At 37.5% G+C, this 14,310-nt stretch overlaps 1 protein-coding gene across 3 annotated transcripts in view; it reads left to right on the top strand.

Annotated features, from left to right (window-relative positions):
* The first annotated feature begins 1,472 nt into the window (after positions 1 to 1,472).
* The window catches only part of prkd2 (protein kinase D2), a 41,462-nt gene continuing 28,624 nt past the window's right edge, over positions 1,473 to 14,310 (top strand). For 2 of the 3 annotated variants that reach the window (XM_056262471.1, XM_056262469.1), the window contains exon 1: positions 1,473 to 2,342. In XM_056262471.1, coding sequence (XP_056118446.1) covers positions 2,016 to 2,342 — 327 coding nt within the window. In that variant the 5' untranslated portion in view covers positions 1,473 to 2,015. The remainder of the gene's footprint in view (positions 2,343 to 14,310) is intronic. The other variant, XM_056262470.1, reaches the window with a different exon arrangement.

Genomic DNA, 14,310 nt, shown 5'->3' with positions numbered 1-14,310 from the left:
CTACAAGGGATAAAAAAAAAGACCAGCCTTTTATTTATTTTGTTTTATTATGCATATTTTCGAACTGCTTTTTAGCTCGTATCAAATTTCATCGTTTTCATTTTTCCTGTTGACTTTTCTTTCTTTTTTTCTTTTTTTCTTTTGTTTACTCTGCAGGTCTTGTGTTGTATGTCATTAAAAAAAAATCCAAAAACAACTAAATAAAAACATGGTTTTGTACAGAGATTTCATTCTTGTCTGGTCTGAACTCTACTGTCTGAGAAAGTGTCTTTGGGTATGCAAAGTTTAATTAATACTGATAAAAAGATTTTGGATCGATGATCAGCATATTTGGGGTCTGATTTACAGTAGGTCACCTGGTCTAGAATTGTCAGTCTCAGGTATTTAATAGGTATGTAAAACTGAATTTTTAGCATCACTACTTCCTCCAGAAATCATTCTAATATGCTGATTTTCTGCTCAAGAAACATTTATTGTCATTATCAATGTTGTAAACAGTTTTAATTCAGGATTCTATGATGAATAGAAAGTTCAAAGGAACAGCATTTATCTGAAATAGAAAGCTTTTGTGACATTATACACTACTGTTCAAAAGTTTGAGGTCAGTAGATTTTAGTTTGTTTGTTTTTCTGTGTAAAGAAATTCATACTTTTATTTATCAAGGATTGATCAAAGGTGACTTAAGACATTTATAATGTTTCAAAATCTTTCTATTTCAGATAAATGCCATTCTTATATATACGATAGATAGATAGATACATAGATAGATAGATAGATAATTAGAGTAGATGGATAGAGTAGATGGATAGATTTAACCATAAAAAAATATATGAATTTTCCCCTTTTTTCTAGGAAGTTGAAATTTAATGTTATTTTCACCATTGTTCTTGTTAAAGCTAGCAAACACTTAATTTTTTGTTTAATTTGATTTGAGCACTCAAGAGATTTGTGATGAATGCAATGTTGTATCTTAACTGTGAACTGACACAAATCCATTCAAGGGGAAAAAATGCAGAACTCCCACCTTTCGTAGAATTAGTCCGGCTGCATGATTACACGTGGGCAGATTATTTAGCTGTGTTTATGCTACACAGATCAGATATTTGGTGTGGGACTGGAGAAAGAGAATGAGTGACTGAGAAAAGAGTGCAAATTTAGTGTGGGGCCCCAGACAAAAAGAGGAGGACAAAGTTGTTCCAGGGTGGGGGAGTAAACAAGCCAAAGTGTTACACAAAGAGAGAGACGTAAAAGTTGAGAGGGAGGGAAGAAGGTGTATGTGGGACTGGGAGGAGACAGAAGTGGATATGTATGATCTCATAGAGCTTCTCATTCACAGCTCTTTCATGCTGATTGGCCAAAAGATCTGTCAGTCAGCTCACTTCCTCCTGGGCTCTGTGAGTTTCAGACAGTAGGGGGGTGGAGGCAGGGGGAAGAGGGAGTGTCCTCAGTAGTTTTCTCACTGAGGCACAGCAGACACGGCTCAGCACGACAAGAAACTGAAACACAGCCTGACTTGCAAAGCAAGCCTAACCAGGAGCTCTCTCCAGCTTATTTGCTGTACTTTGAGGCCATCTTGAGCAGACGGACTTACTGCTACAGGCGTTCATTTTGGTTTCTCATTTGTTACAGTTTCTTTTATGTCACCAGTGTGTTTCCTTGAAGTTTGGACGTGTCCCTCTTCAAAGTGTCTTTGGAGGCGAGAAAGAACAGGAAGCGGGAGGAGAAGGAGGAGGAGGGGATACTTACTTTGAAAGCTAAACTTTATCTGCATTGCTCACCTGCTCCTTCTCTGGAATGAAAGCCGTGTAGAGGACCTTACCGTGAAAGAGAGGACAAGAAGAAAGAAAAGCTACTTCCTGGAAAGTTATCTGTTGTTTTTAAGCTCTAGGAGACACGGGACACACAGCAGGGACGGCCACTATTGATGAGTGAGTGACTGCTGGTGTGTGTAGGTGAGTTTACTGCCTCACACTACCCAGTCTTATCTCTCTCTTGACTGTCTTTGACTCTTCAGCATGGCCAATGTCAGTCCCTTCATGTCTCCGGGACCCATGTCCCAGGTCTTTTTCCCTCCGGGTGGCCCGTCTCCACCTGGGTCAGTGGTGATGCATCAGGGGACACCGGTCTCTGTCCATACATCCCAAACCCCAGGGTTCCCTACAGTGGACATGGTGGTTGCCCCAGGTCCCGGCGGGGCATCTGGAATGCCGTCTGGGCCTCCGGCGCCAGCTGGTGTCTCCTTCATCATACAGATTGGGCTGACTAGAGAGTCTGTGCTTCTACCTCAGACTGCAGACCTGGCCTACATCAAACAAATTGCTTGTTCAATTGTGGATCAGAAGGTAAGCACCACCCAGTACGTTGTGCCTTGATACTGTATGCACTACCACCTTTGCACTGCTCAAACGGAAGTTAAAAAGTTTTGAAGAAGTTAGTTTGCCCTCAGAGTTTGTGTATTATGTTCTCCATTGTTTATGTAAAATTTCTAGAGCAGTTCATATTTGAAAATTCAATGGAAATTTTGTGGTTTACCTTGGGGTCTGCTAAAATGATTTTCAGTAAACCCAGACTTTCAAGGATTCCTCATTGTATTTTTTTAAACATTTAAATAGAGTAAGAAGGGTTTTCCTTTACTGTAAAGCCACTTTTTCCCCCTCAGTCTATCACACCGTGCATATCCAAAATATGTCTTACGTAACACACAGTGACCACAGAGAAAAGCAATGTATGCAGAACATGCTGCGGTAACGTACGGCAATTCTTATCACAGCAGTTCTCCACATAAATATCCCACACTGATCTCCAAACATTGCTAATTCACTGATATGTGAACTCATGGAAGGTTGGAAGTATAAATAAAAATGTTGCATATGTCAAAACATTGTCCATTACTTGGGTTGGGCTCAATAAAGATAAAGACGCACTTAATGTCCTAGTCCAGTACAGAACCCATTTCTGCACTAATGGGACAAGAAACAGGCCATCCAATTCATGACTGCCCTTACCTCAGATCTGCATTAGGACCTAACAACAGATTTTATCAGCCAATCAGACTGTGAGATGATTCAATTATTTGATTTCCATGCTCTGGGCAGTGGCCAGGGTCAGCTTAAAAGGTTCATTGGGAAAAGATTTTTCCAGGAAGCATTTGTCTATTCTACACTATACCAGTAATTGTGCTTTGCTAAAAGCCCCAGAGAGCTTTGCAATTACTAGTTTGAATCTCAGGCTTGAATTTTGTTATCCATGTGAAGGTTAATGCCTTGAACTATTCCTAGGGAAATAACTTGTTGCAAAAGTTGCCTCGGAAGGGAACCTACAGGGTTAGTCATGGTTTAACCCTCAAATTTTTATAATACGATTCGGACTTTAATGGGAAACACTAACCATGACTTTGCTTTTCCCTTTAACTCACAAATCAGAGGATTACAACAAGTCCTCTGTTGTGTCCTTTGGATTGGGAGATTTGTGAGCTTAGATTTTGGCTCCTTCCCTCATCTCCCCTTGGCTTCAGGCAGAGTGAGTCACAGTGTTCCCTCTCTGTTTATTCAAATGGCTCCCTCTGTTCCATAGGCACTTTTTTCCATTCACTTGGAGGGTAATGTGGCAGCATCACTCAATTCCTCCCCCTAGGCTCGATTTATCCTCTTCTAGGACAAGTTTTACTTTCCCTCAATCTCTAAAGAACTGCAAAATTGTCCTGCCATCTATGTAATACATAATTAAAGCATCTGTACCAGGCAAGGACAGTCTCCATTGATTGGGTTGTCCCTTTTGTTCCTTGCCCAGCCTATTTTCCCTACTGGTCCAACACGTAAGCAGTCCATTGTCCATGGGATAAAGAGGAGGAAATGAAGCCTGTTTCCTCCCAAAGTAGGAGGCCACAGTGTGTCCTCCGCCTCTGAACCGCTCCCTTGGGTTTCCTCCAGGAGTTTGTTTTCTCACTGCAGGTTCCCAGACAATGCAGTTAGTTCCATCTCTGCACATCTCCATGTGACATACCTTCTCTATAGCTGGTTTTGACTTTCTTTTGAGTTTGAGCAACAAAAAGAAAAAAAAAGAAGAGAAAATGAGGTGTTAGGAGGAGTTTTGTATATGTGGTTGGCAACAAAATAGGCGTCTTATGATTGAAAGTCAGGTAATCATGGTGTACGCAGGCTGAACATCAAACAAATAGTTGGGTTTAGGTCACATGTGTCGTCTTTCCCTAGAGAGGAATGTGTGTGGCTTTATCTGGATCCCTGAAGGAGTGCATTCCTTGGAATGCCCGGATCACACCATCAATCTCCTGTTCACCCACCACTGGCCTCGTAGGCCTGGGGTGTTAAAAGCAGAAAAGGAGCAGATTCATGGTTTTATTTTCAGTGGTTTGAACAACAAATTGGCAAGTAATACCCTGTCCTCTTCAATATAATGTATAATTATAATCACACAGTTTGCAGCAAGCATGTGTCCGTTACTAAAAGAAAGTTAAACAGTACAAAAATATCTTGTGTACCGAGATACTCATGCACTGGTCTGCAACCTGTGTCAACCCGAGGTTATGGCCATCTTAATCCCACCACACTGTAGGATCCATTCTAGACCAACAGGTTAAGGAGGTTGGATGTCAGAGGGTGTTTCCCCATTCCTGAGGGAAGACGACTTTTAAGAACACTCATGTGGAAGTATCAGCAGCTGGTTAAAAATCACTACTCGTTTGTTTTCTTACAAATGCGGCCACTGTAAAGCACACAGTGTCTGGTATCAGGGGAGTCACAGGTAATTCTGCACCGTGCAACTCCCATATAGTCCTCTTACTCCTTACTCATTTGCATGGCTGCGAAGAGTCTTTGCATGGAAGGACCGTATTTCCTGGTCAAAATACCGCTTTGCACTAGCCACCATTTGACTATACAAAATACACATTCGGTCGTGTGCTTATCGACAGGAAATGAATGACAAAAGTGAAAAGACAAGAGAGACAATCTTTGGCTTTTTGTTTTGTTAGGGATATTTTCTTATGAGCTGATCGTAAAGCTGTTTTGCATTCAATCTAAATGTTGAAGATTTAGATAAGAGTTGCTGGTCCCTAGATAAGAAGAAATCTGCTCAACTTCTTTGATTAAATGTAGAGTGAACTTCATGTTTGATCTACACAGACTGATTTTAATAATAATACAATTTTAAGTTGTTTGTGTTTTATTTAAATAATATATAAGTCCATATAGAATAGATAGTGGAAGCAATATCTATATAAACAGAGCAATTCCAATAGGGTCCTCACACCATCAGTGCTCGGGCCCTAATTACAATAAAAATAAAATATATCTATGGTGTGGCAAATGTAATGGCAATTCACTGGGCCCAATTACAAGATTAGTTAATGTGAAATAGATGTTTCTTGCCAGTGGCAAAGTACAACGCCAGCGGCAGATCACTTTCCTCAGACAGGATTTTCTGTCATACACATTTACACTTCCTTTGGAGTTCTGTCCATCATATAGGCTATTATGCAATCCAATATCCTAATCCCTGGTTTGTGCTTTGATTTATAAGCTGTCTTAACTATGGACTGTGGAATAGGATTATGATGCATACTGCAAACTTTGAAAAAAAAAAAACCCCAGACTATTCTTTTAGGCCACATCAAAATTCTACAATGTAAATAGTAAACCATTGTGTGTACCAATGAATATGTTAATCATTCAGTACAATGGTGTATGTCAAAGAACCATTAAATTAGCATATGATACAGTCGTTGTACCATCGTACAGCCACAGTTAGTTTTTGAAAGAATAATGACAATAGTTTCATAATGCATACATCGGTCAGTTCAAAAAGAGAAACCAAACAAGTGAGGAACAAAAGCAAACTTCTGTTTTTGTCTAGCTGGGATTTGGAGGTTGGAGGTGTGTCCAGATTACTCTTTGTTGGGTGCTCAATTATGAGGTCACAGATGGTTTCTGTTACCCAGGGCAGTATAGCTCACCCGTCGCACCAGTTTCCACCAAAATACCACAGTTAACATTGATTGTTACTACAATAAAAGTGTTCTAACTTGGTCTTCTTAAAGCGTCTTAGAATGTTTGACGAAGATCTTGTTCATTTATTATTTATTATGTTAATTTAGTAGTAACAACTAGAGTTTTACTAGAACGGTTTTAGAAGAACATGTGCAAAATTAGCCATTATAATACTAGGGTGTTGTGGCTGGTTGCCAGGGTGTTGCTAGATTGTTACTAGACTGTTCTTTATTTCACTATAGATGTCTATATCATGTTTAATATTTAAAAGCCATATGAGCTTCCAACAAACTGACAAATGAAAAATGACACCATTATTTTTGGTCCCTGTTTTTTTTTTTTTAGCACATCTCTGTTTGTTTTAACAACATTATATTTAGCTAGAAGGAAGTTCACTCCGTTTAGTACACTGACACACTGCTGTTTAGTACTGCTGTTTGTAAGGCCTTAATTTCACAGTTGGCACACCTTTTGATTTTGAAATGTGTTGTTGAATGCCATGCTGTTAGTAAATCAGTATATAATTAATCCCATTAGGATTATATTCTTTTCCGACCAACCATGGTTTGGTTGGTTTCTCTGGAAGAATGGAGATTTTGTATTATAATACAAAACAAAGCAGCTTAACTTCGCCATGAAAAAAGCATAAACGAGTGGAACGAGGTGTCAGTCTCACATGTGCTTGATTGACTGTAATGTAGGACAGTATGAACGTTAGGTGTGGGTGGGGTGTGCAATTTTGCGATTTTGGAGAAGGTGGAGCAGTGTGTTTATGTTTGCATCCGTGAATGTGCATGAGTGTAAGAACAGAGGTTTTGTGTTTAGTGTTTCCAAGCCGGATTGCAGCAGAAAGTTAAATGGGTGGGTTACCACAGTGGGTAAACATATGATCTCAGGGTGAAGAGAGAAATCTGGTTCCAGTCACACCGGCAGACGAGCATTTATGTGTGTGTTTTCAAATGCGGAGCTCGTTACTGTCTTGAACAAAAAAGTACAGTAGTATTACCATGCTTTTATGGATATGTGCCATGGTGCAATATGGTAATCATTTAGTAGTACCATTGTAAACAATAGCCCTTGTGAAAAATTAGTAGTGATTTTTTTTTTACTTTGAAATATGGTTCAAATGTACTGCCCTAAAGTTAGTTATAGTAAACTAAAATATACTTTAATGTCATTTTATTGAAACTTATAGGCTGCCATGTATTTAATTATATTTGTAATTAGAAATTTGTAATGATGAAGTTGCAATTTAGTAGGCCTATGGCTATATATAGTATACAATAACCTAAGGTGTATACAATAACCTTAAATATATTAATGAATAACACACTAAAGTTACAATTTTAATCAAGAACTCTACATGGGCTTTTGTATGTTAGTCAATACATCAACATAATAGGCAATGCTTTTCAAAACCCCTTTTTGTGCTGTTTGAAACTCTCTTCACATCCTGATAGCAATTAATAGGCTTATAGAAGTGTCTAAATATATATATATATATATATATATATATATATATTTTTGTTACATAATATCTTTTGTTCCCAGTACCAAAAACTGTTTGTCATACATTTTTTGTAGGACAACATTTTTTGTTTGTCCTACCTGCCTGTCAATGTATTTGCATACCTCCGCGACGCGTGCCCTGCTCGAGCAGACATAATCACACCCACGTCATCAGCGCGAACATGAGGCTATGCAGCAAAGAGTTGAAGAAGACTGACAGCCACCGAGCACCAAAAACAAACGGCAGCCACCTATTACAGTTCCTCCTGAACCAAAACAACGAGCTTATGCTGCGTTCACGCATGTCGTAACCGTAATTTAGATACGGCAACCCGTGACGTTCTACCCGGAGCTGTTCACTCACGCCCTCAGACTAGGATTTATGCGTTTCTGTCAACACTATCAACGCCGAAATGGACCTGCAGCAGTCAGGCGGTACAAGTAAGAGCTATGTAAGTTGTTTACGTTCCTTATTATTGTAATGTTATGTGCTTTGTTTGAGACATGAGGTAAATTTGTGACGCATTGCAGACTGGCTGGCTGTGGGCGTTCATATGTGTTTTGAAGGAGGCGTGGACTTTGAGAAGCTCTGAAGGGAGGCTGGGACCTGCTTTCAAAGCTAGCTTTCTATTGCTAGCCTCTCCAAAATGGCCTTCTCTAACTTTAAGTTAACTTAACTTCTTTAAAGCATGACAAAAGATTATTACATACTGTAAGTTAGTGTAAAAACGTGTACTTAAGTGTGTTAAAAACAGTCATGAAAGCACGCACGCTCTTTAAGTAGCCATACACTTTAATTGCCTTTTATTTCATTAATATATTATTTGCAGGTTCAAGTTTAAAAAAAATATATAGGACTAACTTTTAAGATTTACAAGAGATATCAAAGAGCCTTGATAGTAGCATCATATACCATCACTGTATTGTATCGGCACAATAAGGGTCTTTTATTTGTGTCTAGGTTTGGGAATCAAAAACTACAGTAGTTCTGATTTCGTGCCACCTATGTACTGATTCTTTTCAATTAATTGGTCAAAAAGACTCAAGAATCAGTATCCTTCAAAAGTACTGAAAGAATCTTATGAATAAAAAAAAAAAAAAAAAAAAAAAAAACCTTTTCCATTCACATTTGAATGGAAAACTATTGTTAGTCACACTAACTTCCATCTCTATTCATTTCTATTTTTCTGTTCAAAGTAATAAAGTCCTGACTATGGCTCTGGGGATCAATGTGGCATTCCTATTGGCTTACCTGCCTCATCACCCTGACGCCTGGGCCACAAAAGATCATTTCAGCACGGTGGAGCACATACTTATTTAGTCCCCTCGCCAAGTCCCCTCCGCCCCCTTCTCCCCTCCGCTTGCCAGCCATGCCTCTCGTGTTACCGTTCGCTTGAATAAAAAAGGGCTGCTTTGTTTTCCGAGCCCTTGCTTCAGCCCCAGGCAGCACACAGAAAGTGAGTTTGTGGGCTTAATGAAATCACTGTGTGTGTGTGTGTGTGTGTGTGTGTGTGTCTGCAGCGTGTGTGATTTTTGCATCTAAACCAACATGTTGAGTTCAGGAGGTAGACGGCTCCGGCCCCATTTTCAGACACTGTTGTTTTTGTTGTCACTGTGCATTTGAAGATTTTTGAAAGTGCTCCAAAATCACTTTGACAGTGTTAAATAGAGCAAAATTGACAACACAACACAAATTAATATTCAAACTCTGTTGATTGTCATAATTGACAGCATAGCAAATAATACTAAGTTATTTTGACTCATCCCTCGATTACAAAAACAAATCTTGTTTACAGTAATACACTGAAAGTTGGAAGTTGAGGCAAAATTGCGCATCTTACATTTTTTGTTAAAAAGCTTTTATTAATTAATCCATATGTAGGCTAACCAAAATGTGGTAGCTATATTATAGCTGTAGGCCTAGTTGTCTGAATGGTCTTATTGTCTCATCTTATCTAGATAGCACTTCTGATTGTGCATTCCCAGCATATTTTTTTGTGAGTGGAATATGCACAGATTGATAAATCATGTAGGCTAGTTATGTGTTCCTTTCCTGACATCTTTGCTCACATTTTACCGTGTTTACTGTTTTTGTTGTGTTTATACTGTTTTTGTTGTGTTTACTGTTTTTGTTGTGTTTACTGTTTTTGTTGTGTTTACTGTTTTTTTTTTAATAGTGATGAGATAAGTTTTGACATAACTGCTGATAAGCGACTCCATCACACTATATTTAGCTTGTATAAACTGTGTTCAAATGTATTTAACAGTTTTTTCAGTATATAATTGCCCCTTATGTGTCAATACACTTTTTGTTTTTACAAACCGAGACGAGTCAAAGTATTGTCTGTGGGGATTGACAGCATGCCACAGATGCTATCAATAAAGTTTCACTTAACCTGGAATATAATGGCAAGTAGGGTTTTTGTAAAACATAAACAGTCAGGTTTATTTTAGCTGTGGTGCTCACTCATGTGAATGATACAAGATCAAATCCTGCTTGCAACATTGTTTATTAATTATTAAAAATGTAAATACTCATGTGTGTTTGTATAGCCTATATGTATATATATATAATATATATATATATATATATATATATGTGTGTGTTTATATATATGATGCTGTAGCAGCAGTTGGACTGCACTGTTAGTAAGAAAGCATCATTGGTATTTGCAGCAGTCCTGACGGCTGTCATGCTCTACGTAATGGCCCTAGCCATGTGTGGAATGTAAATTTGGCCTTTACACCTTTTTCCATGACACAGACATTCTCCTGTGTTATTATACCTGTGCTATCTACTCGTGACTCAAAGGAAAGTTGTCTTAAACCACATATACACTGATTGCATGGGACTTACGCAAGAACATTAAACAAAGAAACAGTGCACTTGCTACCTCCAAAAACCTTCCTTCCTTGCCCTCTTGGACTTGTGCGAACACAAACAGGAAGTCAGGCTCTTAACCCCGATATTCTACATAAACATCACAGGAGTTTTACCATGTCTGACAGGCGTACTAATACATGGCCTGCTGTTGGTTTAGTTGAGTTTATAAGAATATTAAACGAAGATCCAATGAAATGGTTTGACTAACACAACAGTATGTGCACTTACTTGTACTTACACTACAGTGGACTACAGTGTATACTTGCATACACTACAGTATATGCAAGTAAGTACTTGGTATTATAAAGTAACTACTACATGGGTTAAGGTTAGGTTTAGAGACAGGTTCAGGATTAGTAGTTATTACCCAGTTATTGCAATTACTGTAATATGCACATACATGGGGAACAGGACTGTAAAAAAAAGTGCTACTACCGACGTAGGCTATTTCCTGTTAAAACAGGAAGTTGGGGCGGAACTTATCGAAGGGCTAATAGCTATTTTAAATGGCTAATAGCCATGCTATTGCTGGTTCATTGCAGATGACATTTGAAGGAATAACTTTTTGTTCTAGAGAGTGTTTTATTAGTGATTTTTATATAGGCCTATGCACATACATAAGTCATAAATATTTTTGCTTTATTTTCCGGAAGAGAGAGAGATGAAATGTAATAATTGTGTGTATCTGCTAAAAGTTTATTTTGTCATCTTTTTTGAGTGCACCAGCTAAATAGCTTCATAGCCTAACTAAAATCCACAAAACATTGATTTTATGGGTTCTTAGATTGCTTTGACTTCCTTATGAAACAATGTATCTCCCCTTCTGAGAAGAACACTTTAGGATACTTGCAAAAAAGAGTACTGATAATGTAAATAAGGGAACTTTTTAAAAATGTACTTAAGAATCATAGTACACTTAAGTGGCCTTTGATTTGATTAGTATTATACGATCTTCAAGTACAGATTTTAAAGTACACTACAAGATTACATTCAATACATTTAAGTGCACTTCTTTTCCACAAGGATAGTCTCTTTATCTGGTCGGCTACTTTGCTAGCTGTTCAGATTTGCATTGCAAAGAACTCCTTCAGTTGTGCCTATGCTGCAGGGGACTACTATTGCACAAGTGAATAGGGTGGAGGAACAGAAGAAAAGAGTAAAACTCTATGCTATTGTGCTCCAACTGACCTCAGTGTTGTATTTGTTGTGAATCAGCTACTGACATCACCCGTTTATTGCGTCATCTCTTGCGACGGGGAATTCTCATTCATTCCTGTGTCTCAGGTTGTTGAACCGTGCCTCATGAGCAACAACAACAACAACAAAAAACGTGGGATTTCTGATACGTTTCTCAGCTTGGAGGTACTATGACATCACGCAACCTAAAAATAACCTGACTCGCGAAAAGCATTTGTTCCATCACGCACAAACACAAAGGCCGGTGAAATTCCCACTCTGAGCCAAGCAGTTGTTGGCCTCTAATGAGTGTAGCCCGTTGACGTCTTTACACAGCAATTACCATGGCACCGTTTCATTTAATGTAAATATCTGCCAAAATCCTTGGGAAGTTTTTGTTTTAGCCATTTAGCTAGTAACAGAAGGCTATTTCGAAGGTGATGACGGTGGACGGCTTAAGAAGTTGCAGCCAAGGGTGTTGTCTCAAACATTGTATTACGTTATTCGTATTGTGTTATTTTAAAGATGAGCCTTTTGTATATGTCTCTTCCGAGTGCTGTTTGCAACATTTTAAAAGCATTTGCATACCTGCTGTCCAATTCCTACAAACATTAAGCATTCACAGACACAGTCCAGTTTCTATCGTTCATTCAAATTGAAATGCTCACAATGGAACAGATTATGAGACTTTTGTCCTACATTACTTTTTTTGAAAGGGTTATCTTTGTGAAAAGTGTATAAGCTGTACTGATTGGAAACAAAACAGGCATGTTGCAAACAATCAGCCATTGTTCCTAATATTCATTCAGCCTGGTCCGCCATTTACACAGTAATCTCCTTTTGCTTCATTGTGAAAATAATTGCATTTTAGCATACTTTAAAAAAGTGCTTATTACGAAAATAATATATAACCATGAATACCATGCTGTTTTTAAACACTTAATTGCATGTTAATAATTAATTGAAAATGTGTTATAATTTAAATATATATTAAATGCAATTAGCTGAAATTGAGTGCTTTTTTGACCCACTTAAAGGACTTTTATAATTACATCTATTGTGAAACATGTTTAAAGTGTACTGTTGAATGCACTGGCAAATGTTTATTGTAAATCAATGTACAGTACATTAATGTAATTTCTTTAATTTTTTATTATTTTAAATGTAATTGTAATTAAGCATCTGTAATGATGTTGAAATTTAGAAGTTTTAACATATATTAACATTAAATCTAATACTGAATATGGAAGCTTGTTTCCGCCACCGAATAAATCAATTTAAAAGATAGTTGCGACTTTTTATCTCGCAATTCTGATCGCAATATTTTTTCTCAGAATTGGGAGATGTAAACTCGCAATTCTCACTTCCCCCCCCCCCCGCAATTCTTAGTAACCTTAGTAAATCACCTTGTGTGATTCGTTTAAATACTATCCTCACATTAATTTTGCGTATGAAAGGGAAACTCCTACAAATGCGTATGCAATAAGGTCAGCCGCAAAAATAACCGTCTTTTTTTAACGCCAGAAGTGCGCTGGTACAAGCTGTTATTAAATATGCCCCTATATATGATCTCTCAATTCTGAGGAAAAAAGTAAGAATTGTGAGTTTATATCTTGCAATTCTAACTTTATAACACACTATTGCGACTTTATATCATGCGAAAATTGCAAGATGTAGCCAAGCTTAAAATGTTAAAGTTAAAATTTAAAGTACTTTACAGCTTTAGTCAACACATCAAAATAAGTGTACTTCTTTAAAGCAAGACAAAAGAACATTAAAACAATGACACTTTGTGCACTTTTTAAAAGTGTACTTAAGTGTGTGAAGAAATATAGTCATGAAAGTGTAGGCTACTTTGTTAGTGGCTATTTATTATTTCATTAACATTGTCCGCAAGTTTTTTTTTACTTGAGAGTAAGTAATCATCTCGCAAGTTTTAAATATACTTGAGAGATGAGATTTGAAGTGCACATTCAATACAAGGGTACTTCCAAGAGTAGAACTTTCTTCCACCTGCACAGATATTATTTAGAATTGACTAAGGATTGCTAAGCCCAATTTTTAAAATGTTACTAAACAATGCTACCTTAGCAATTGTTGCTCTCTGCCGTTTTCTCAGATATGTTTTTACTGTAATGTAAGTCAATGGAGGACATGTGTGTTCGGATTGTTGCAAAAGCTTTTTCCTGTAAAAATTTTTCACAGTTTACACAGTTTTCACAGTTTTATTTTTCACATTTAGTTTTGATGCCTATAAATAAGTGAATAATTTTCATCATTTTTAATTCAGATGTACTGTACTGTAGTTATTTGGACTTTTTGTCCACAATAAATATATATATTTTTTAAAACTACTTCTGTGTTGTGTTTCCAACTAATATGAAATGTGGTAATAATGAGTGCCCGACTCAGACATACGTTTTAGGTTCACTTGAAGGCAGAACCTTAGATGTCACCTACTGTAGATCAACCTTAGGCAATATATTACGGAAACTTTAACATAGATGTCACAAAATCTGGGTCGGTAAATGTGATGTCATATGCATTTCTTGTTTATTTGCTTTATATTGGTTGACAGTAATTACTGTGCAAATAGTGGCTTTAGCAATTATATTGGCATCTGAATAGGTCATATAAGCACTTACAGCTTCTGGCATGATTCACTGATTGAGTCTATGTTACGACTGTATAATCAATGAACGTCTGTGTGACAACATAAATCTATGGGCCTATTAT

Source organism: Rhinichthys klamathensis, unplaced genomic scaffold (assembly GCF_029890125.1).
Source record: "Rhinichthys klamathensis goyatoka isolate OS25496 unplaced genomic scaffold, OSU_Roscu_1.1 h1tg000192l_1, whole genome shotgun sequence".
NCBI classification, from domain to species: domain Eukaryota; kingdom Metazoa; phylum Chordata; class Actinopteri; order Cypriniformes; family Leuciscidae; genus Rhinichthys; species Rhinichthys klamathensis.
The sequence above is the reverse complement of the archived record's forward strand: the minus strand, read 5'-3'. Positions and strand labels throughout refer to the sequence as shown.